Source organism: Haliotis rufescens, unplaced genomic scaffold (assembly GCF_023055435.1).
Source record: "Haliotis rufescens isolate VD_foot unplaced genomic scaffold, xgHalRufe1.0.p SCAF_24, whole genome shotgun sequence".
NCBI classification, from domain to species: Eukaryota; Metazoa; Mollusca; class Gastropoda; order Lepetellida; family Haliotidae; genus Haliotis; species Haliotis rufescens.
Window position 1 is genome coordinate 7714587 of NW_025963935.1, and position 25454 is coordinate 7740040.

Consider the following 25454-nt stretch of genomic DNA (forward strand, 5'->3'; position numbering starts at 1 on the left):
TCTCAATACTAGACAGAGTATCTCACAACAAGACAGAGTATCTCACAACTAGACAGAGTATCTCACCACTAGACAGAGTATTTCACCACTGGACAGAGTGTATCACCACTAGACAGAGTATCTCAGCGCAGAGTATCACACCAGAAGACAGGTCACACCACAAGACAGATCTCACCACAAGACAGATCTCACCACCAGACAGAGTATCTCACCACTAGACAGAGTATCTCACCACTAGACAGAGTATTTCACAACTAGGCAGAGTATCTCACCAATAGACAGGTTGTCTCACCAATAGACAGAGTGTATCACCACTAAACAGAGTATCTCACCACTAGACATATTATCTCAACACTAGACAGATTATCTAACCACTAGAAAGAGTATTTCACAACTGGACAGAGTATCTCGCCACTAGACAGACGATCTCACTACTAGACAGAGTATCTCACCACTAAAAAGAGTATCTCACCACTAAAAAGAGTATCTCACCACAAGACAGATCTCACCACAAGACAGAGAGTCTCACCTCTAGACAGGTATCTCACCCAACAATTCTAAAGAGGCTTAGTACTGTTATCTCGAAGCTTTGTATCAAGTTAGATTTATACAGTGTACTGCTATCTCGAAGCTTTGTATCAAGTTAGGTGTATACAGTGTACTGTTATCTCGAAGCTTTGTATCAAGTTAGATGTATACTGTGTACTGGTATCTCGAAGCTTTGTATCAAGTTAGATGTATACTGTGTACTGATATCGGGGAGCTTTGTGTCAAGTTAGATGTATACATTGTACTGATATCTCGAAGCTTTGTATCAAGTTAGATGTATACTGTGTACTGATATCGGGGAGCTTTGTATCAAGTTAGATGTTTACTGTGTCACTGTATATGCTACGAGCAAACTGTGTTTTGATATATACTGAACTGCAAAAGAAACGTCACCATGGACAGATATATGAGAAACCTTATTTGTTCAAACACTGTAAACATACTTTGAGACATAAAAAAGATGAACTTGGCAAAACTGAGGTTTCTTAAAAAAAATGTTCTTACTAAAAGTGAAACACAACACTTGTCTCTGAGAAAATGACATCACAAGTCAATATCTCATTTGTCCGCCTTGTGCATTGATGACTGCCATGCAACGTCGATACATGGAATGGGTGAGGCGGTTGATGAAGGCCATAGGCACTTGAGCCCACACTCTGAGGAACGCCTGACGCAGTTCAGCTGCAGTTGTCGGCCTTGGTCAGTCGTCATTCAGTCTTTGAATCTCGTCCCACAGGTGCTCAATCGGATTTAAATCGGGAGTGAGGTCAGACCACTTCATGGTTCTGATGCCATTCTTCCGGAGGAAGTCTCTTGTTGCTTTCGCAGTGTGGGCACGGGCGTTATCATGCGGAAACTCGTGGTTGCGGCGACGTGCCAAATGAGGTATGGCGTGTGGTCTCAAGACTTGTACCGAGCTGCTGTGACACCATTTCCTCTCCCTGGACCGATGTTCTGGAAGACCACAAGGCCGACCCTCTGTCCAAGATCAATTCCACCCCACACAATATGATACTCGGACCACCCAACGAGCGATATTGAAGATGCTGTCGCACAATCTGACGATCCTGACGTCGGTTGGTGACCCTTGATCTTCCACTACTTGGTCGGTCATCTGTAGTTTGGGCGATCGGTTTTATTGTCATCTGATTTGTTTGGGTTTTTTTCATCAAATTTCATTTTTCCGGACAAGGTTATATTAAATTTGAGAAACTTTGACAAAAATGACCCAGATATTTAAATGACAACTTTTCATGCAATGTTACTTGTGGTGACGTTTCTTTAGCGCTTCAGTATATATATCTGTGTATTAAGTCCCTTTGTTATGTTGATTCTTTAACTGGCCTGATTTTAACATCCAGGACTTTGCAGATCAAGACCTGTGTTTGATGTTTTAGACTGTGAACCGTACTGGTACGTTGTTGCATATGAATGGCACACTGTAGCACCAGTTGACCTTCAGTATGTTCGCTTTGATTAAACTTGCATTCTCTTACTTTAATGTTATGTTGTGTTCCTTTTATCAAACAGTTCCTTTTGTCAGACAGTGTATTTGTGCTGTGCCGGACACGCTGTTGTCCTTGAATCAGACAGTGTGTGTTCTGCTGGACAGGCTGTTGTCCTGGAATCAGACAGTGTGTGTGTTTGTGTTGTGCCGGACACGCTGTTGTCCTTGAATCAGACAACGTGTGTGTTGTGTTGGACACTCTGTTGTCATTGAATCAGACAGTGTGTAGTCTTGGACAGGCTTTTGTTCTTAAATACGATAGTGTGTGTGTGTTGTGTTGGACAGGCTGTTGTCCTTGAATCAGTCAGTGTGTGTTGTGTTGGACAGGCTGTTGTCCTTGAATCAGTCAGTGTGTGCTGTGTTGGACAGGCTGTTGTCCTTGAATCAGACAGTGTGTATGTTGTGTTGGACACGCTATTGACCTTGAATCAGACAGTGTGTTGTTTTGGACACGTTGTTTTCCTTGAATCAGACTGTGCGTGTGTTGTGTTGGACTGGCTGTTGTCCTTGAATCAGTCAGTTTGTATTGTGTTTGACACGCTGTTGTCACTGAATCAGTGTGTTGTGTTAGACAGGCTTTTGTTCTTAAATACGATAGTTTGTGTGTTGTATTTGACAATTTGTTGTCCTTGAATCAGACAGTGTGTGTTGTGTTGAACACGCTGTTGCCCTTGAATCAGACAGTGTGCATGTTGTGTTGGACAGGCTGTTTTCCTGAATCAGACAGTTCTTGTTATGTGTTCGACACGCTATTGACCTTGAATGAAACAGTGTGTGTGTGTGTGTGTGTGTGTGTGTGTGTGTGTGTGTGTGTGTGTGTGTGTGTGTGTGTGTGTGTGTGTGTGTGTGTGTGTGTGTGTGTGTGTGTGTGTGTGTGTGTGTGTGTGTGTGTGTGTTGTATTGGACTCTTTATTGTACTTGAATCAGACAACTGGTAGTCCAGATCACATACTTTGTGTACCCCTCCGACAAGTGTAAAGTTGCACAGCTCCCATTGCCGAAATGTCATTGAAAGTGGTCAAAAGTGGTCAAATGTTACAAGTGCTATATTTGGGATAACACTTTCTCAGTAAAGTACAGATTCTCATATTTCTTATGGTTGAGTCTGGGGTCAGATCGCTGACTTTGTGTGATGGCGCTTAAGTGCCTCTCTGGCAGTGTAGGTTGGAAACTTGGACGGCGAAGTGTTATCCCAAATACAATATGTGTTACCGAAAGCTGTTAAATCAAAGAATAAACGTCCTGCACAAGACGATTTTATTGTAGAATATTTAAGATATTCTGGAAAGATTTAGTAATTTGAATATATAGATTTCTTAATGATTAATGGGTTTTTTTCACACAATGAGCTGATGTATGAGAACTTGCATTCAACAAAGCCAAAAAAAGACAGACTTTTATATAATTGGGGCCGTATCTCTTTTCTCAATACCTCATTGTGAGGATCCGGGGTAGAATAGGCCTTCAGCAACCCATGTGTAATGGTCTTATTGACTTCTGGAACTTCTGTTTATGAGGTTCAACTTTCTAGTGAGTCAAAAGCACATGTCTGGGTTATAGCGATGTTTAATCAACTAAAGGGGAATAACTCCCAGTGATCTACAGTACAGTGCTGGTACAACAACTAGCTATAATAACTGTGTACATAGCACTCTGGTGGAACATGCTATAATGTAAACACATTTGATATATTGACTTACTGCTGCATCTCCCTTCTTAAGTTAATAAAGCTTTTCTTTAAAACTTAATGCAACACAACAGAATATATAAACTATATTGCTCAAACTCAATACTTAGAGTCCATGATATGAGTTTGCTTTAACTCCTAGCATGATAAATGAGTATTTTAACTGTGGAAATGACTAGGACACATACATTTTTTTAACTTTAAAAAGTTATCTGAACAGTCGTTTGAAAGGTTTTGAACACATTTGTAAACACATATCAGTCATTTTCAATCAGTCTTTCTGGCTTATTGATCACTCTGCCGGATTGGGTTGTTGTAATATCAGTGTTGTTAACTTGCTGTTGCTGTTGCTGCATCGGAGCTATTGTAGACTGTTGTGGCCGCTCGTTGACTATCTGGAGTAGCAGATCTCTGCAAGTTCTTCTGATGATTCCACCAGAATCTGTTTTCACCAAGTATGACCTTGGTGAAACTTCCTGGATTACTGCTCCCTTGGTGTTCCAGTTGTTTGTAGTCTCATTGTGTACTCTGACATTGTTACCTGCTTGTTGGTCTGGAGTGTTCATTTGTAATATTGATGATTTCAGACGGAGGTTTGATCTTAGTCGACGATTCATCAGTAACTGTGATGGTGAGAATCCACACTCCAGTGGTGTACTGTGATATGCTAGGAGTCCGAGATGAAGGTCTTCTCTGCTCTCTGTGCATTTCTTTATGATATATTTTACAGTTTTACAGATGGAACATGCTATAATGTTAGCACATTTGATATATTGACTTACTGCTACACCATGCTTGCTGTAAAAGGCGATCATGCTTGTCATAAGGGCGACTTAAGGGATCAGGTGGTCAGACTTGTTAACTAGGCTGATGCATGTCATCCTATCCCAAGTGCGTGGATCGATGCTCAGGATGTCAATCACTGAATTGTGTGGTCTGGATTCGTTTAATTTACAGACCACCGTCATATAGCTGGAATATTGCTGAGCGCAACAATCAAACAAACAAACGATACTTTATATACCATGGTTAATACCTGCACAGTTGATATCAAAGTGGTTTCATATTGTAGCTGATAGAACCTTCAACATTACCAACCAAAATATTAAATCAACTTTGAAGACGACAAAAACGACATGCGAAATCGTCCTCGTCTGGGATTAAACGGGTTCCTGATGTCTGACGTGATTAACAATTTCAATTATTGATCCGGCGCCCAAACTGCCTTCTACTACTTTGATGTATTTAAATGGCATTTCGGCGTTTTTGTTTCTGCTCATCCGTTTGATTACCGTGTCCGCAACTAATGTTGACTAATCATTATCTGTAACACTATTGAAGATTCCTTCAAAAATCTACTGAGGGGATTAATTCCTGACAAGCATTCATTGTGTGGAATTGGACTGAGGGTAGCAGTAGGTAGCATCCAAACAGGATTATAGTCATAAATTGCCAATAACAGACATGTATTGTTCTTTTAATTGTTAATAGGAACAAGAGCAAAGGTAGATTTTCACACTCAATGATGTATGCAAAATTATATGTGCAGGATTAAAAGAGACGGGAACACTTCCTGACATATACAGTAAACTACGGTTATAACGAACCCAAAGGGACTACTAATATCAGTTCATTATAACCGTAGTTCGTTATAAGCATATATACAGCATAACCACAGCAAATAGGCGGGACAAAAAAAGTAAGTTCGTTATATCCGTCAGTTTGTTATAAGCATGTTCGTTATAACCGTAGTTACCTGTAACTGCTAAGTATCACAGCCGGTTGGGGGAGCATGACGTCTGGCCAGACATCCATATCTACGCCTAGCTTGGTGTTGACAGCATCTGATGATCAGACGTCAAGACTGGGACAGTATTTTGTTCCCAGATGAGTCCCGGTGTCATCTGGACAGCTCTGAGAACGTTTCAGCCAAACGAGGGATGTCTTCAGATCTTTGTTTAGCGGTAGCAAGAACTAAGATCTCATATTAATGAGATTGTAGCAGCGCCTGCTTCACTCAACGTCGTCAGTTTTGGGGTAGAAGTGTAAGGGTATGTTGTGGCATCACAACACATGGGAGAATACAACTGATCATTTGTTAATGCATGGCGATTATTGTGTTAATATGTTATGATTTCAAATAGTATGACCTTTACAGCAACGACAACATATCAACAATATTGCATAAGATGTTCTGTCGTTCTTGTCACGGATCATCATTTTCTGTTTTGAGAATACGTTTGATTTTGAAGCCTTGGAGTTCAAATATATGCTGTTATGCCAAACATTGAATCGGTCATTTTACTCTCAACATTTCCTTTCAATTGTACAAAATTGTATCTTAAACATCCTGGGAGATTCAAACATAGGCAAAACCAGTAGAAAATATTATACTAAGTACACACAAAAATGAAACCTACACCTTGGCATAATTATACATCTCAACAATGTAACTGCAGTTACTTCCGCCAAGAAGAGATAACTCTGTACCACCACCAAAATAGTTAGGGGTATATCGAATATAGGACAGTACACATTTATAATTTAAGTGAGGTGAGCCGTGGAGAAATGGGGTTTAACGTCGCGTTCACGGTTATTGCACTTATAGCGACGTGCATGCACGTGTTTGTGTGGCTGCTTGTACTAGTCCGGACCTCGGACATTCCGCTCTCAGGGCGGACGCTCAACCACTGTACTACTAAGACATTAAACGTGTGGTAAGGAGCATTTTGATTGAGCATATTCAGTGAAGTATCATACAAAGTAATTCAGCCAATCCATTCACAGAATAGAGTGGATGAACAAGAAACAGCCAATCACGTCACAGAATAGAGTGGATGAACAAGAAACAGCCAATCACGTCACAGAATAGAGTGGATGAACAAGACACAGCCAATCACGTCACAGAATAGAGAGGATGAACAAGACACAGCCAATCACGTTACAGAATAGAGTGGATGAACAAGACACAGCCAATCACGTCACAGAATATAGTGGATCAACAAGAAACAGCCAATCACGTCACAGAATAGAGTGGATGAACAAGACATAGCCAATCATGTCACAGAATACATTTCATAGACAATGTGTGAGTGACAGCCATGTAAATGTGCAATCTGGTTTACCGAAACTGTATGAAACATCGGTCAATGACAGAATAATACATTTTCATATTTCTTCCTGTAAAACACAAACACATAAACTGACATATACCTTCAATAGGTGGTAAGAGCTTGTTGCGGGAAGAAAATCCGAAGTGATGCAGGGCCCAGGACTTTGCCAATTTGGTGGAACCCTCGAGGGAGTGAGTGAGTTTGGTTTAACGCCGCTTTTAACAGTATTCCAGTTAACCCGCTGCGTGTCAGCTTAATGTGGGAGGAAAGCCCGAAATGATGCAGGTCTCAGACGTTTATCATTTCGGTGAAACCCACGAGCACGGGTATAGTGCTGACTAACCCAGAAACATAATCGGGGCGAACAGGGATTCGAACCCACAATCATAGGTTTCTGGCGTGTCCACGGAACGCAACTCTGCACAGCGAATCTCGGCGCCTTAGACGAGTGGGCCACCCGTGCCCCCGGAAACCCACGAGCAGAGTACGGTGCTGACCAATGACACAGGTCAGATAACAACATACCAAGAGTCATGATATCATGATCATAATCGAACCCACGATCATAGGATTCTGGTTCGTCTAAGACATGCCAGACACAGATCTCGACAGCTGTACAGAGCAACTGAGTCGCATTTAACTACTTGGCCACCAATGCCACCGGTTCTGACTTTATGAGTACGAGGGCTTGTCAAACAGTTCTATGCCTAACAATCAAAATTAATCAAAATTTTCTCTGACAATGTCAGTTGTTTTTTCCTTATGATAAGAATTTAGAAACTTTGTCTTCCAAACGAGCAGATATCTTATTCATCAGTAAATATTCATGAATAATAGTTTCAATGGACCATTGGCTTAGACCTGTGTCGTCCCCAAGTTCAGCAGTGGTAATGTCTTCTCTGAAGTAATTAAATTGATGACTCGTATTTTTAAGGAGGTGTGGTGAAATAGGTTTTAACGATTATTTAACTGATATAGCGATGTGTATGCATGAGGGCCTATGCTTGTACCAGTCCGTACTGTTATATTCCACTGAGATAACATGCCTCAGTGTAACATGAATACCCCCTCTGACACAGTATACTGACTCCGAGCAATCCAGTTCTTCTTTTAGAACCTTAATCCCGAGCGACAGACAGAAGAATAACAAGTAATATCTTTTAACATATTCTGGTTTGACGCGGCCAGGGATCCAACCCAGGATCTTCCGCTCACCAGGCGGACGCTCCACCACTAGACCACATAGCCGGGCTACTTTTAAGGATTAATATTAACAACGTTCAGTGAGTGGGTTGCGTTTCTCTCCGCTTTGACAACAGTTCGTGTCGTGTCCATCACAGGTGCAAACACGGGTGAGACGGTCGGGTAGCCTAGTGGTTAAAGCGTTCGCTAAAAGCAGCGTAAAACCATACTCACTCACTCACTCAAGCACGGGTGTGATGTTGACACGGGTAAGTCTCATCACCGGGACTGGCCTACTCATGACAAAAGAATAAGGCAAGCCACGTGTTTCTTCCGAAACATACATTCCTGGTTCTTTGTTTTAAAAATAATTTAACCACCAAATATTCTGAAAACATAGCTGATGAACTTGTCGGTCTTACAAAACAGGTCGTACTTTCATCACTGACGTTTTCAAAGAGTAGAGGGCACCGTGCCAGCTGTCCCAGATGATCCCTTTGCCAAAGAGTGTGTTGTTGTATTCACCATTCAGATTCGACGAGTGACAGATCTCGTACCACCATCCTCCTAGATATTTTTGTGCACAAGAATCATCAGTGTCCAGATCAAGGTCACGATCACGGGTTGAAAATGCCTGGCCATTGTGTCGAGCCATTGAGTTGCCTGTAACAAAACGATGAAGACATTGGTAAGTGTTGCTGGTGAAAGTATCAACAATGGTTAAGCCAATGTTCTTGTGAATTGAGTAGTGGGTACACATGTTCAACCAAAACCTTTAATCAAGAGAAGTATCATGTATTATGATAATGCTTCTATCTGTATTGGTTACCTTGGTAACTAAAGCCCAAAAATCTTTAAGTGGAGCACGAGTGAGTGAGTATGGTTTTACGCCAATTTTAGCAATATTCCAGTAATATCACGGCGGGGCTTCACACATTGTACCAATGTCGGGATTCGAACCTTGGCCTTCGGCGTGACCAGCGAACGCTTTACCTACTAGGCTACCCGACCGCACCAAGTGGAGCACGAAGAGAATAGTATTCTGCAAGGCCACGCCAATGGAGCTCACTTTCTCGACAGTGAAGCACCAGGTATGTACAGCTTATTATTCTATAAGGCCACTGCTCACCTTCAGGCTACTGCTCACCTTCAGGCCACTGCTCACCTTCAGGCTACTGCTCACCTTCAGGCCACTGCTCACCTTCAGGCCACTGCTCACCTTCAGGCTACTTCTCACATTCAGGCCACTGCTCACCTTCAGGCCACTGCTCACCTTCAGGCCACTTCTCACCTTCAGGCCACTGCTCACCTTCAGACCACTGCTCACCTTCAGGCCACTGCTCACCTTCAGGCCACTGCTCACCTTCAGGCCACTTCTCACCTTCAGGCCACTTCTCACCTTCAGGCCACTGCTCACCTTCACGGCATTGCTCACCTTCAGGCCACTTCTCACTCTCAGGCTACTGCTCACCTTCAGGCCACTTCTCACCTTCAGGTCACTTCTCACCTTCAGGCCACTGCTCACCTTCAGGCCACTGCTCACCTTCAGGCCACTGCTCACCTTCACGGCATTGCTCACCTTCAGGCCACTTCTCACCTTCAGGCTACTGCTCACCTTCAGGCCACTGCTCACCTTCAGGCCACTTCTCACCTTCAGGCTACTGCTCACCTTCAGGCCACTGTTCACCTTCAGGCCACTGCTCACCTTCAGGCCACTGCTCACCTTCAGGCTACTTCTCACCTTCAGGCAACTGCTCACCTCCAGGCCACTTCTCACCTTCAGGCTACTGCTCACCTTCAGGCCACTGCTCACCTTCAGACCACTGCTCATCTTCAGACCAGTGCTCACCTTCAGGCCACTTCTCACCTTCAGGCTACTGCTCACCTTCAGGCCACTGCTCACCTTCAGGCCACTTCTCACCTTCAGGCCACTGCTCACCTTCAGGCTACTGCTCACCTTCAGGCCACTATTCACCTTCAGGCCACTGCTCACCTTCAGGCTACTGCTCACCTTCAGGCCACTGCTCACCTTCAGGCCACTGCTCACCTTCAGGCCACTTCTCACCTTCAGGCCACTTCTCACCTTCAGGCCACTGCTCACCTTCACGGCATTGCTCACCTTCAGGCCACTTCTCACTCTCAGGCTACTGCTCACCTTCAGGCCACTTCTCACCTTCAGGTCACTTCTCACCTTCAGGCCACTGCTCACCTTCAGGCCACTGCTCACCTTCAGGCCACTGCTCACCTTCACGGCATTGCTCACCTTCAGGCCACTTCTCACCTTCAGGCTACTGCTCACCTTCAGGCCACTGCTCACCTTCAGGCCACTTCTCACCTTCAGGCTACTGCTCACCTTCAGGCCACTGTTCAGTTTCAGGCCACTGCTCACCTTCAGGCCACTGCTCACCTTCAGGCTACTTCTCACCTTCAGGCCACTGCTCACCTCCAGGCCACTTCTCACCTTCAGGCTACTGCTCACCTTCAGGCCACTGCTCACCTTAAGGCCACTGCTCACCTTCAGACCAGTGCTCACCTTCAGGCCACTTCTCACCTTCAGACCACTGCTCACCTTCAGACCAGTGCTCACCTTCAGGCCACTTCTCACCTTCAGGCTACTGCTCACCTTCAGGCCACTGCTCACCTTCAGGCCACTGCTCACCTTCAGGCCACTGCTCACCTTCAGGCTACTGCTCACCTTCAGGCCACTTCTCACCTTCAGGCCACTGCTCACCTTCAGGCCACTGCTCACCTTCAGGCTACTTCTCACCTTCAGGCCACTGCTCACCTCCAGGCCACTTCTCACCTTCAGGCTACTGCTCACCTTCAGGCCACTGCTCACCTTCAGACCACTGCTCACCTTCAGACCAGTGCTCATCTTCAGGCCACTTCTCACCTTCAGGCTACTGCTCACCTTCAGGCCACTGCTCACCTTCAGGCCACTGCTCACCTTCAGGCCACTGCTCACCTTCAGGCCACTGCTCGACTTCAGGCCACTTCTCACCTTCAGGCTACTGCTCACCTTCAGGCCACTGCTCACCTTCAGGCCACTGCTCACCTTCAGGCCACTGCTCACCTTCAGGCCACTGCTCACCTTCACGGCATTGCTCACCTTCAGGCCACTTCTCACCTTCAGGCCACTTCTCACCTTCAGGCACGGCACATGCACATTCTTTAAGAGAAATGCTCATATTCACGCCACCGACGCCAAGGGTATCTAGAGCAAGTTGTTCTCCAAGGCAAAAGCTCACTTTCTGGCCACTAAAGCCTGAAATATGAGGGGCTTAGTGCTATGTAAGGCTATTGCTTACCTTAACGACAATGGCGCTCACGCAATCGTAAGCATAGTGTTCTTCAAGGCTACTGATTACCTGTGTCGCCGCTGAAGCCAGAGATATGTAGGGCATCGTCTTCTGCAAGGCTACTGCTACCTGTGCCGCCACTGAAGCCAGAGATATGTAGGGCATCGTCTTCTGCAAGGTTACTGCTCACCTGTGTCGCCACTGAAGCCAGAGATATGTAGGGCATAGTGCTCTGCAAGGCTACTGCTTACCTATGTCGCAACTGAAGCCAAAGATATGTAGGGCATCGTCTTCTGCAAGGCTACTGCTTACCTGTGTCGCCACTGAAGCACGAGATATGTAGGGCATAGTGTTGTGCAAGGCTACTGCTTACCTGTGTCGGCGCTGAAGCCAGAGGTATGTACCGCATAGTTTTCTTCAAGGCTACTGCTTACCAGCTGTGTCGCCGCTGAAGCACGAGATATGCTATGTAGGGCATCGTCTTCTGCAAGGCTACTGCTTACCTGTGTCGCCGCTGAAGCACGAGTTGTGTAGGGCATAGTGTTGTGAAAGGCTACTGCTTACCTGTGTCGGCGCTGAAGCCAGAGGTATGTACCGCATAGTTTTCTTCAAGGCTACTGCTTACCTATGTCGCAACTGAAGCCAAAGATATGTAGGGCATCGTCTTCTGCAAGGCTACTGCTCACCTGTGTCGCAACTGGAGCCAGAGGTATGTAGTGCATAGTGTTCTGCAAGGCTACTGCTTACCTATGTCGCAACTGAAGCACGAGATATATAGGGCATAGTGTTCTGCAAGGCTACTGCTTACCTATGTCGCAACTGAAGCACGAGATATGTAGGGCATAGTGTTCTGCAAGGCTACTGCTTACCTGTGTTGCCGCTGAAGCCCGAGGTATGTAGTGCATAGTGTTCTGCAAGGCTACTGCTACCTGTGTTGCCGCTGAAGCCCGAGGTATGTAGTGCATAGTGTTCTGCAAGGCTACTCCTTAACTGTGTCGCCGCTGAAGCACGAGATATGTAGTGCATAGTGTTCTGCAAGGCTACAGCTTACCCGTGTCGCCGCTGAAGCCAGAGGTATGTAGTGCATAGTGTTCTGCAAGGCTACTGCTTACCTGTGTCGCCACTGAAGCACGAGATATGTAGTGCATAGTGTTCTGCAAGGCTACAGCTTACCCGTGTCACCGCTGAAGCCAGAGATATGTAGTGCATAGTGTTCTGCAAGGCTACTGCTTACCTGTGTCGCCGCTGAAGCACGAGATATGTAGTGCATAGTGTTCTGCAAGGCTACAGCTTACCCGTGTCGCCGCTGAAGCCAGAGATATGTAGGGCATAGTGTTCTGCAAGGCTACTGCTTACCTATGTCGCCACTGAAGCACGAGATATGTAGGGCATAGTGTTCTGCAAGGCTACTGCTTACCCGTGTCGCCGCTGAAGCACGAGATATGTAGGGCATAGTGTTCTGCAAGGCTATTGCTACCTGTGTTGCCGTTGAAGCCCGAGGTATGTAGTGCATAGTGTTCTGCAAGGCTACTGCTTACCCGTGTCGCCGCTGAAGCACGAGATATGTAGTGCATAGTGTTCTGCAACGCTACAGCTTACCCGTGTCGCCGCTGAAGCCAGAGATATGTAGTGCATAGTGTTCTGCAAGGCTACTGCTTACCTGTGTCGCCGCTGAAGCACGAGATATGTAGTGCATAGTGTTCTGCAAGGCTACAGCTTACCCGTGTCGCCGCTGAAGCCAGAGGTATGTAGTGCATAGTGTTCTGCAAGGCTACTGCTTACCTGTGTCGCCGCTGAAGCACGAGATATGTAGTGCATAGTGTTCTGCAAGGCTACAGCTTACCTGTGTCGCCGCTGAAGCCAGAGATATGTAGGGCATAGTGTTCTGCAAGGCTACTGCTTACCCGTGTCGCCGCTGAAGCACGAGATATGTAGGGCATAGTGTTCTGCAAGGCTACTGCTTACCTGTGTCGCCGCTGAAGCCCGAGATATGAAGGGCATAGTGTTCTTCAAAGTTGCCGATGATGAAACTTTGGTAACGGGCATATCTGTGTTCCCCTTCAAAGTCCTCAAGGTCGATCTGCAGCTCGAATTGTCTACCTTGGATGATGCGCCAGATGTTCTCGTTACCTAAATCATGACTACATAGTTGGAATAAAATAACGACAGAGAAAACTATGTTTATAAGAAATACTTGAGTATAACCCCAACGACATGTATAAATGTAAACATGCCGGATTGAATGGGGTTTAGCGTCATTGAACGTCGGTTAGGTTCCGTGAATCATTTCATGATCCGACAGTGTTGTAAATTGGCACACGCCCCCTAACTCTGTCGAGTTTTGTTAATTTCAAAGATATCCTCAACTCCAACGACGTGTATAAATGTGAACGTGTGCGAGTGAATGGGGCTGAACCCCACCGTCCTATATAACTAAATGAGGATCTGTTGGTGGGTTAGCTTCTGTAAATATATTTTTTTTATTTTAAAAACCAGTCGATTCCAAAAGTATCCTTAGGGTTAACAAAATGTCAAAGATAATATATTTCGGTGGGAAAGGGGAATGGGTGGGTGGTGACTGGTTTCCCTTGTCCAGACTCGATTACTTACGGTGGTGGTAGTGGGTGGGAGGGGGGTGGGTGGAGGGACTGGGGTGGGGTGGTGCTAAACCGCCATTGAAAACAGTTTTTCAGTTAAGTAGTATAGGGAATGATAGTTCTAGCTCACTTCCACTGGAGTTAGATTTATACCCCTACACTGATACTACAGAGGGATTTTTGTACGCAAAGAACACAATGCGATTCAATGATCATCATGAGTCTAAGCTAAATTGTCACGAGAAGGGCTCTAGTTCACCGCCACCTGAACCATTTTCGAACCTCACCAATGCTTCTACATTTTTGTAGGCAATGGTGATTCTAGCTCAGGAAAAAATCTATTCTCAATCTTCAACCAGTTGTTGGGTTTTGGCACGGACTAATTGACGCGCTTGTTGTCTCCCTTGTTCTATGAACTTTTTTTCTCATCTTCACTTCATCTACGAGAATTTGATCGAATCTCCTGCTTCATTACGTTGTATTTGGTGAGTTCTGACAACACCAAACGAAACTCCTCCTCGGATATCTTACAATCAGCCAGTGCTGTTGAAATATGATCCTCAATGCTGTTCAACTTTCTTTTGGCGAGTATCCGAACATTATCATGTTTTAATGCTTTCTTTTGCAACTTATGAGAAATAAATTTTATCGCTGTTCCTGCAAGACCAGAGAATCTGGCCGCTACTTCCATACTTCCATACCATGTGCGGCGAGTATAGTTGTTAATAAACCAACACCAGGTACGCCAAGTCCCATGCTAGCTGTTACAAGTGCAGTGTCAGCTCCGTCGAGAGCAGCTCTGTGACACTTTTTATATAATCCAAGTCTCAAGACCCTCTCCTTCTCTATTTAATGTTTTAAGTCGCTTATTTCATGTAAACGAAATCCATCAACAGTGTCTATCTTTTCAGATGTTTCATCGATCACCTGATATAATGAATACACAATGCCATTTAGAAAGTGGTCAAATGTAACTAATGTTATATTTGGGATAACACTTTCTTAGCAAAGTACAGATTCTAGTACTTTTTGGGGTTGAGTCCCGTCCGGGATTCGAACCCACACCTGCCAGGGTGAGGCACCTAATCGCCAGCACACAAAGTCAGTGATCTAACCCACTCAGCCACCGAGGCTTCCACAAAAATGAAAGTCCGACAACTGGTAGTCTAGATCACGTACTTTGAGTACCCCCCTGACAAGTGTAAATTGGCACGGCTCCCACGGCCGAAAGCTATGAATACACAATGCCATTTAGAAAGTGGTCAAATGTAACTAATGTTATACTAAGAAAGTGTTATCCCAAATATAACATTAGTTACACCTGATATAAACCAATAATATATATTATTATATTATATAAGAGTCTTTAATTGGTCTTGCTTAAATGTCTTGAGAGTATACATCAGCCTTATTAAAAATGTATATTATATGGCATAAATATCTTAGTAAGCAAAATGCTTTCACTTTTATTAACTTGAAGGGTTGTAACGGGCGATACTCCCAAAAAAATAATACTGCAACGTTGACTGTGAAGAAATATATCATTTTCTCCACTGCATAAAATAAGAACCCCATTCGACTCATTTTGTGTGAAACTAGCTCTCAAAGACTTAAAAATGTTATCACTGAGTGAGCATACAGTGTAATATCACTCTACCAGTCTCTATTTCCATATATTTTATTATTATCTCTCGCAGCACTTATATTGGTCCACCAAAATTTGAAGTTGCCCCACCAAGTTGTCAATAGTGTGAAGCAGTTGAATAGACTGGCCATTTGCTATTCCCGGGAGTGTAACATACAAATTAAATATACACAGATAATATATCATAACTTACATTACGAACAGATCTGAGTAGAGTTGAAGGACTTTCTAGTTGAATATTATCCGTTGTGCTTATTTGATCAAGATGGATGCACAACTCTTTATAGGGAACTAAATCGGGTAATTTATTCTCCATCAAATGTTGCCTTGATTAATGTTATATCTCCGATTGCAAATCTAAGTGTAACTGCTAAGTTCATGAAAAGCTTTACATCCTTTTCTCCAGCGTTCAAATCCAATATCCCATTCGACTCATTTTTTGTGAGACTAATTCCATTAGGCTTAAAAATATTTTCTTCATTGAGTTAGCATACGCTGTAATACCCATCAGGTATAATAATGTATTTGTCAATACCACTCTTTTCTAATATCCATATCCTATTATTATCTCTCGCAGCATTTATAATGGTCCACCGCGGGTAATATGTTCGAGTTATCTATAGTATGAAGCAGTTCAATAGACTGACCATTTGTTATATCTGAGAGTGTGACATACATATTACATATACAATGATACTATATCATAACTTAAATTTGACATCAACTTACATTACGAATCAGTCGATTTTAGAAAGAGCCTCTGGTGCTCAGCTTTTTGTTCATTTCCCTGATATCTTTGAAAAATACAGGGTCACAGCAACTAGTAACAAAATGTTGCATGATTGGTTCCACAACCAGTTTATTTTCTCTGCATGGTGTGCCACAACAGGATGTGGTGTGTCCCTTTATGCCCCTGGTTTTGAACTAAATAAGTCTGTTTTATCATTTCATGTATTATATCAGATTAGAAGAACTTAGTGCCCCATTTCCGCAGATCGAGCATGGAATGCATTAAATAATCCGTACAATAGGTTCGCATATGAACGTATTTGTCAGGAATTTGATATTTCTAAGAGTACAGTTAAATGCATTAAAGGACTTAACCATGGTATAGGTATTTCCTACAGTGGACAAAAAACTGTTAAAGAAGAAAGTGATGATTTACTTTAAAAAACTCATCAACCATTCAATCCATTTAAGTTGATACAGCGAAACAAGCTTCTTGTGAGAAGGTGTAATCTTTATCATGGCTGGGAACTTTCGAGTAACGATTGGAGAGGATATCTTTAAGTATGGTTTGCCTTATATTGTTACAAAGTTTGTACAGCTGAACGACACCGCAAACGCTTGGAATGAATTTCTTAATGATAAAACAGAAAATAATTTTACTAACCAAGGAGTTGTAAGAGTTAATGAATCAATAGGATGATGTGTATGGGCAACTCTTGGTGTACAATCACAAACATATAAGGAATAACTGGTTCTGGGACGGCACTCGATGCACAAAAGCAGTTTGTCGCAAGCATAGAGGATGCCATTAATTCACCAGTTGACATACCATCTTCTATAAAACGTTATCAAGATGTATTACCGTTCGCTCAATCCAAAGTAGACTATGTTTATTGGGCAGGACTTTACATGTCTTCGAGTAATATGGAACTTAAGATTGGTAAAGTGATAGGCTATAATAATAAAATTGTTATTGCTACATCAGAAAAACCGTGAATAAATTCAGATATTAACACCAAATTAATAACGCAAACAAACACAGGTGAAACAAAAAAAGTCAAGCCACAGTCATCTACTGTATGAGAAGCGCAACAACCACAAGTTGTAAAGCCACATAATGAAGCTAAAAATCAACAACATGTGGACGATAAAACAGCACTTATAATAGGTGGAATCTCATGATTTGGAAAAATAGTTCTTAATGATTTAAGTCAATGGTCTTTAGCGGATATGCGCAACAGCCCAACAATTTCTACGATGAGTGCCCACAAGTTTTGACTAAGCCAATTGGTGGTTTTAGCTAATAAATTCAAGAGCCAGGAAACAATACTCCCTATTACACCGGGAAGTGCAGACGCGGCTTTTCCAGTGAACTTTCCCAGTACTTCTCCTAATGCTTTTAAATGCTTTTTTACCCATTCGTTTACACCATTTTTATCACTAGCCGGTGTGCCACCTCCTGTGCCACCGGTTAACGCGAGGGTCAAAGTCGATATAATAAATCCCAATGTGGTTAAAATACTGGCAATGATTATCCCCTGTTCTCTGAAAAATGTTTTAATTTTATCGGCCAGTGTAGTTTCATCGTTGAGTACCTTATTGATCACTACCAAACAATTGCTTCGATCAGTGCCCACATGTTTTGGCTAAGATAAGTGGCAGTCTTGGCTAATAAGTTCAAGAGCCAGGACACAATACTCCCTATTATACCGGGGAAGTGTAGATGCGGCTTTCCCTATGAGCTTTCCCAGTGCTCCTCCCAATGCCTTTAAATGCTTTTTTATCCACTCTTTTACACCATTCGACGGCATGGTACGTGGTATAAGCATACCACCACCTCCCGTTAAGGCGACAGTCAATGTTGATATAATAAATCCCAATGCGGTTAAAATACTGGTAATGATTATCACTTGTTCTCTGAACAATGTTTTAATATTCTCAGCCAGTGTTGTATCATCATTGAGGACTTGATCGATAGTTATTCGAATATTTTCGACTGATTTGTGAACAAATTGCCTCTCTATTAGTGGAAGCTGCTTCGAGGCAGGCTGATCTTTCATCTACTAAGTTTCGGAATCTTTCCGCAATGTGGCGTCTACTGAATTCATCGTCCGGCTGTTCAGGTTTTGTTTTCTCATAAGCTTTATGATTGTCGAGTTCAGATGGCTTGGCTATATTATTGATGAGTTCTCCCCGCATTGTTTGCATTGCCTTGTCAAGACCTCGTTATTCCCTAATATTGTACTCCAAGGATGGTGCCTGCAACGTGGAATTATCATAAGTTTCCAAGAATTTTTCGAGTCCATCTGAGACATGCTTAGCGCATTGTGGTACGTCTTCCAAATTAGCTTTATCTTTAGTTGCAGCCATTGCACCATGTTCAGTTAGCACAGTCTGAGGAACCTTAGTAGTCTTGTAATTGACTTAGAACACCCAACAGAGTTACATAAAGATCATAACAGTTATCAGCTAGCTCTCGAAAGATAAATGGTTAATAAAGATCTGATGTCAGAATATCAACACTCCTTGATGGGTAATACTAGGTTAGCTAACGTAGAAAGCATCGTACCAAATTTGAAGGATAAGACAAAATATATAGTTCACTACAGAAATTTCTAGTTATATCTATCGTTAGCCATGAAAAATTATACAGAGTTCCTCAATTTGATCAAAGACCTTGGAGTGAGCCCTAAAAAAAATTGAACACAAATTTAAGAATGATGGCTACAAACGATTTCAGAAAGAACTTATATAAGATCATGAATAACTTGGTCAATTGGTCAGATCTAATGAGGAAGAAACGTACAGCCAGTCCACCTTTCAACAGAAGTAAGATATTTGATAACGACTTAGCGGGACTGCATATGCAAAAAAGTAATATAAAATTCAACAGACCAGTGTACGTTGGTATGAGTATTCTTGACTTGTCAAAACACTTAATGTATGATTTTTCTTACAAAGAACTTAAGAAGCAATACGGCGATAGATGCGAGGTGTTATATACCGATACTGATTCTTTGTTGATGGAAATACAAACCGAGGTTGTGTATAAACATATGGCGGAAAAAAATAGATATGTACTGTACAAGTAATTACCAAAAAGATAATCCATTGCAAAAAGGTATTAGGTAAGATGAAGGATGAATGTGCTGGAACTCCTATTGCTGAGTATGTTGGATTAAGGCCTAAGATGTATTTCATAAAGAAGTCTGATAATGGGGAGATAAGAAGTATGTTGTAAAAAAGCTTATCAAACACAAACAGTATAAAGAAGCATTATTCAATGGTAGAACATTCAATCACGAGATGAACACTTTAAGAAGGGACAATCACAGGATATGGGGATTAAGAATGAACAAGACATCATTACCCCCTTTAGATACAATGAGATGGATTGAAAAGGATGGTGTAACTACCTATGCTTATGGTTACTTAGGGCGGTAATACTGTATCTCTGGGAACTATGAGCATCTCTTCTCGTAAAATCCCCTGGCAGGTCCATCTTTAAGATAATGTAGAATAGGCTCACCTGCTATCATAACAAATCAACTAATGTTATAAGAGACCAATTCGGATCAGTTGCATGACGTTGGCCTCCTTCGAGTTCACCGAGCTGGTATAAATATCTTACGCTTACTCTATCCTGAAGTTTTGTTCTTTTGCCTCTCCTCGGTGCTGAAGATTTGTAAGTCACAGAGTTACTTCATTATTGAGCGCTGATACAACAGCTGATAACCGTGTCACCCATTCGGTTGATCTTCATTGATCCAATTTCATTTCAATCCCATACTGATATCCAACCAAACATTCCGCTAATGTCCGGTTAAATCTTTCAACGATAGCTTGACTATGGTGGGCCTCTTCTTCCTCACGCCTGATTGTGACATCGTGCTTTGTTAAAAATTTAGTTACTGATCCCATAAATTCGTGACCAGGATCTCCTTAAAATAACTTGGGACATTTTAGTTGTCCGCGTTTATATATGCGACTCAGTGCATTAGCTACTTCTGTTGAATCTTTTGAGGTTAATGGTTCAGCCTCTTTGTATCGACTAGACACATCCACTACATGTTTATATGTTTTCCGTCTTACATTATCATGGGGAAGAAACAAGAGGTAGGCCTGATGAACTTAATTCATTGTAAAAATATCTTCTTCCTCTGTTTATAACGCAGTGCCAGTAAGTATATTTGCCACATCTCTTATTTCTTTAACCAATCCTTGGCCACATCTTTAGATACCTTAGCCGCAGTGGCTAATTTTTGTATTGCTGCTATATCTTTCCAATATCCTCGTGGACTTTAATAAATGTTATCCATTATTAATTAATATTGATGTTTCTTTTTAAACAAATCATGACGATCATTGAATCGCATCGTCGGTTTTGCCGTGGAAGTGAGCTAGAATTGTCATTCCCTATACTTCTAGTTATCATACGGTCGTGATACTTTAACATAGGAAGACACATGATGTCAAAGGCCCCGAGGGTCAAATCAAGCGTACGTATATCCATGTTTCCTAAAGTACTTGAACTAACTCACCCAACCAGTATTCCCCGTCAAGGTCACCAAACCCATCCATGTACTCATTCCATGTTCTGTAGAAATTTTGCGATCCGTCAAGTCGTCTTTGGATCACCTTAAATAAAATCAGTGTTATGTTAATGTCAATCTCATTAAAATCATTCTTGCTACCGCTACACAAAGACCTGAGGACATCGCATTGGGGTCACGTCAGAACGACCTTTTATACGACCAATCAGATCGTCGCTTACCAGATCATGAAAGTGACAGTCGGAATGTGATAAAACCTCGAAATCTTTGACATGGGGTATTCCGAAAAATAGAGGAAGGTCAGGGGTTCGATCCCCGGCCGCGTCATACAAATAGATGTTAAAAGATGGTACTTGTTGATACCCTGTCTGGCGCTCTGCATAAAGGGGCTAAAACAAGGACTGGTCGGCTCGGAGTCAGTATACTGTGTTTGAGTGGGGTATTCATGTTAAACTGCGGCATGGTATCTCAGTGTGCTAGCACTATAAATTGGCACCAGTCAGGACTAGTACAAGCAGCCACACAAACACACACACGTACATCCAAGTCGCTATATAAGTGCAATAATCTTGGACGCGACGTTAAACCCCATTTCACCTCACCTCACCAAACGATAGTTACGGGCTTAACGACTGAGTCCATACACTCTATGCCATCTATTAGCCATTCCAGTCTTTTATTCAGCTTCCCAATTTTTAATCGAGAATTTGTCAAAATATGTTTCGAAGCGTTCTCGCCAATTTGAAATTAGTGCCGTAAAGCACGAGAAAGCTGCTCCCTGATTGGCTAATATCGACTACTTGTTAGTCATTCCATTGGTCGGTCAAAGTTTGCGCAAGGTCGGTCTGACGTGACCCGTAATGGGGTATTCCCTGATCTATGTTTATCGGTAGCAAGAAATAAAATCTGATTTTAATGAGATTGTGTTAATGCATATCGAATATATATTCATTATTGTCACAAGGTACATGGACGTTTGTTTGAAGGAATCAAGTTTTGTATCTTACCGTCCATCCACCACCGTTGTGGGTCAGATCGCAGTGAGCTAGGAACGGACTTTGCCCATCAGGTGGAGTGATGGTGTAGGTGTCATCGGCCGCTGAGGAGATGTTGGCTTGAATCTCACTGCAGTCACGGAGACCTACACAATCAACATTGACACTGACCACTCAACTGGACATGAATACACTACAAAATAGTTATATAAAGTATCATTCTTATCAATGAACATTTATTCATTAATTTATTTATTTATTCATTTATTCATTTATTCATTTATTTATTTATTTATTTATTTATTCATTTATTCATTCATTCATTCATTCATTTATTTCTTAAAATGAAGGCGAGATCTTTTTTCAGTAATCAAATAGACATAATTCCTCAAACATTAGTGTGAGGCTTTCTGTTTCGAATGTTTGTGATGATTTAAAGAATGACTTTGTGCTCGTGGTAAATTTGCTCACGTGAGGCACTGTCTTCATCAGCTGATGAACGTTAGCAAATACAACTTCAATCCATAATATTGACATAAATCATAACGAACCAATCCATTTAAAGACCAAATGTAATGATTTATGCTAACCATGAACTTTGTTAACTCGGAGTGTTGCTTTTGTCGTGACGTCATCCGTACCAAACATTCGATTTGGAGGTACGTCCCTTTGTCAGACAATAGTAATAAAAATGGCGGCTTCATTCACTTGAAATATAAGTTGTACCCATTAAGGCTAGACTTGAAATGAAAACAAGACCCGGTAGATGCTGAAAATGGATTAATATGGACGTTCTGTGAACTGTGGTTGTGTATTTGAGTCATACTAAGGAGTGGTGAGCAAAACAACCTCTTGATGGCCCAGGTCAGCTCCTCCATTGAGGATTTCTCCTCCAGACCCTCCATGACTGGCAGGCCTTGAAGTTTTATTTGGAGTGGAATGCCATTCTTAGTCAAACATATTTATAGATTGTTTACGAAATTGTTTCATAACGGGTTTAACGCCACCAACACTACCATCTCTTCATCCCAGAGATGTTCGATTGGGTTGAGATCTGGAGATCTCGACGGCCTGGGCAAGTCGTTGATGTTGGCATCATGAAGGAAGTATACCCTGACACGAGCTGTGTGCGTTAATGAAGAAGGTGATGTTGAAGAATTGAAGAATTTGATTCATGTTGCGATTTGCTGTCAAATTTCCCCGAACCACAACCAAGTCAGATCTCATGGTATTGGATAAAGCCCCTAACTCCCCCCCCCCCCCCCCCCCCCCCCCCCACCCGCACACACAAATCATGAAACTACCTGCACCTAAATTGTCGGATTCACGTACAGAATATGGAGCAAAACGCTCATTTCGACGACGAGGCTGTAAGGTTTGGCACCAATGCAAGCGTTGCTGTCAATCAAACACGGACGATAACTGGTCTTCTAGGTTGGATGCCAGCCTCGCGAAGATGGTTCCTGACAGTCTGGTTCGGTATCCTCCTGAAACCAGGAATGCGTCCTGCAGTCTCCATAGCTGTGGTATTGCGATTACGTTGGTGGAACAGTCGAATATAGTAATCCTGTGCAGGGGTGGTAACTCTTGGCCGGCCGGTTCTCGGACGGTCTGCAGTGGCATTGAACTGTGTGTATCGGTCACAAAGGCCGCAAATTGTGCTGTGGTGGACGTTAAAGTTGCGTGTAACAGTCGACTGTGATTCCCCTCTGTGGATACGTCCTATGGTGATATTCCGATCGGCAGTGCTGAGTCTCGGCATTTTGGAACTTGATAAATGTTCACATATGAATGACAAATCTCTGGCTTATGCTTGCCTTTTTATAACCAGTACCACGAGTTACGAATGCCATAACTTGACTTGCACGTGCCGTTCTCTTAAATGCTTTCCTCCATGACATTTTTTAACAAGTGTGAAAACACCGTTTTTTTAAACATTGCAAATCGACAATGGCTGCGTTTGGACGCACCGATTGTCGAATATCAGGCCACCAACATTTTCCAATAACATATATTCAATTTCTATACCGGAATGTTTGTGTTCAGTGAACTACATACTACCTGTGCGTTTCTTTTTTGGAAGAGTGCACATCACGTCACGATGATTAGTGTTATTGTGCTATCTCCAGTTGACCAAATTTGGAGGTGACTGTGTGACGTAGCTCCGTCAAATTAGTATCTCTTTTTTTCTATGTTTCTCTGACGAACATTTAACATACAACCGAATTTCACATCACCATCACTTTGCAAGAACATAAACCAAATGCCATTACATACTCCAAACAGTGACAGTATGTGAGGGTCTGGGGTATAATACGTCTTCAGCAAACCATGCTTGTCGTAAGAGGCGACTAACGGGATCGGGTGGTCAGGCTCGCTGACATGGTTGATGAATGTCATCGATCCCAATTGCGTGGATCGATACTCATGATTTCAATCATTGGATTGTCTGGTCCAGTATCGATTATTTACAGACCGCCGTCATATAGCTGGAGTATTGCTGAGAGCAGCGTTAAAAAGCAAACAAACAAAAAGTATGACTTCCAATATCGGAAACCATTTGAAAACAATAGATGGTTAAGTCTCGCACAAGTTCATACCCAGCTTACCAGCGCCCTTGGTGTACTGCACGTAGTACTTGAACCCTGCCCGAGGATTCATGTAGTCCTTGCTTCTGTATGTCCACGAATGAGCTTGACAGTATCCGGTTTCTGAATTGTGGAAAAATGAAGCGCATCTTTTGTGTCTTTTGCACATGGAAGCACAGCTGGCCAATAGGAACTCTGTTTTCATCCATATGGAAGTGGAATCACGGGCAAGTACGTCTTGGAGGAGTTGGACAGGCCCATAACTTCCCTGTCCACATTGACAGGTGACTCGAGCCACAAGAACAGCGGCTATGAACGTTGCATGAAGGACATGGTGATTCTGGTTACAACCTGCCATCGTCAATCAGCCAGCAGAACTTACTCGTATGAAAGCGGCATTAGTAATAGTGATTTGCAACTGTCCTATCGATCAATGACGTCACTGAGTGTCTTCAGTATCTGCCTGTAAGTATGTACAATGTATACGTTCAAGCAGAGTGTGTGTGCATTAAAGAATTGACTTTCATTGTCTGAGTTCATTTAGGATTGACTGTGTATTTTTTCGTTTCATTGAGGTATACGGATTCATACAGTTTGCACGGTTTTTCGATTCATACCTCAATGAATCCAACAAATACACAGTCAATGTTTATAATTAAATTCGACAGCGAAAAGCATGTTTTATCTACAATAGTTTAATCAAAACAGTTGTATATATCAAAACAGTCAAAAATGACGAGATTGATAAACATTCAAGGTGTAGGAATACATACTGTGGCGTGACATGAATCAGGTGATCGTTTAATCTATGCACATAACTTGATACGCCTACACAGTCAGTAGCCAATCAACGGAGAGTAAGATCAAAACAATATTCACTGGACCTGTCAATTAAAGCAAGAGGCGAAGAGAACTGCAACAGTCAGACTGTAAGAAGCTGGAAGAAATATGTCCGGGAGAGGACGTCTGTTTCAAATAACATGGTCAGTTACCGCCAGATTCAAACATTA

At 42.6% G+C, this 25454-nt stretch overlaps 1 protein-coding gene across 1 annotated transcript; it reads right to left on the reverse strand.

The window, feature by feature from the left end:
- Positions 1-8269: 8269 nt before the first annotated feature.
- On the reverse strand, positions 8270-24818 carry LOC125383546 (techylectin-5A-like). Its single transcript, XM_048401899.1, has 5 exons — positions 24466-24818; positions 21869-22002; positions 20850-20946; positions 13303-13467; positions 8270-8701 (listed from the first exon to the last, which is right to left on the reverse strand). Exons 1-5 carry the CDS (start codon positions 24800-24802, stop codon positions 8457-8459), a joined length of 978 nt encoding a protein of 325 aa, XP_048257856.1. The 5' UTR covers positions 24803-24818; the 3' UTR covers positions 8270-8456.
- Between the last annotated feature and the right edge of the window lie 636 nt (positions 24819-25454).

Coding starts and splice junctions, on each gene's coding strand:
- LOC125383546 (XM_048401899.1), bottom strand. CDS start 24,802: ATGGCAGGTTGTAACCAGAATCACCATGTCCTTCATGCAACGTTCATA. Junction 13,468..20,849: donor TGACGGGGAATACTGGTTGG/GTGAGTTAGTTC, acceptor GTCATGATTTAG/GTAACGAGAACATCTGGCGC. Junction 8,702..13,302: donor GGGCTTCAGCGGCGACACAG/GTAAGCAGTAGC, acceptor GTTTTGTTACAG/GCAACTCAATGGCTCGACAC.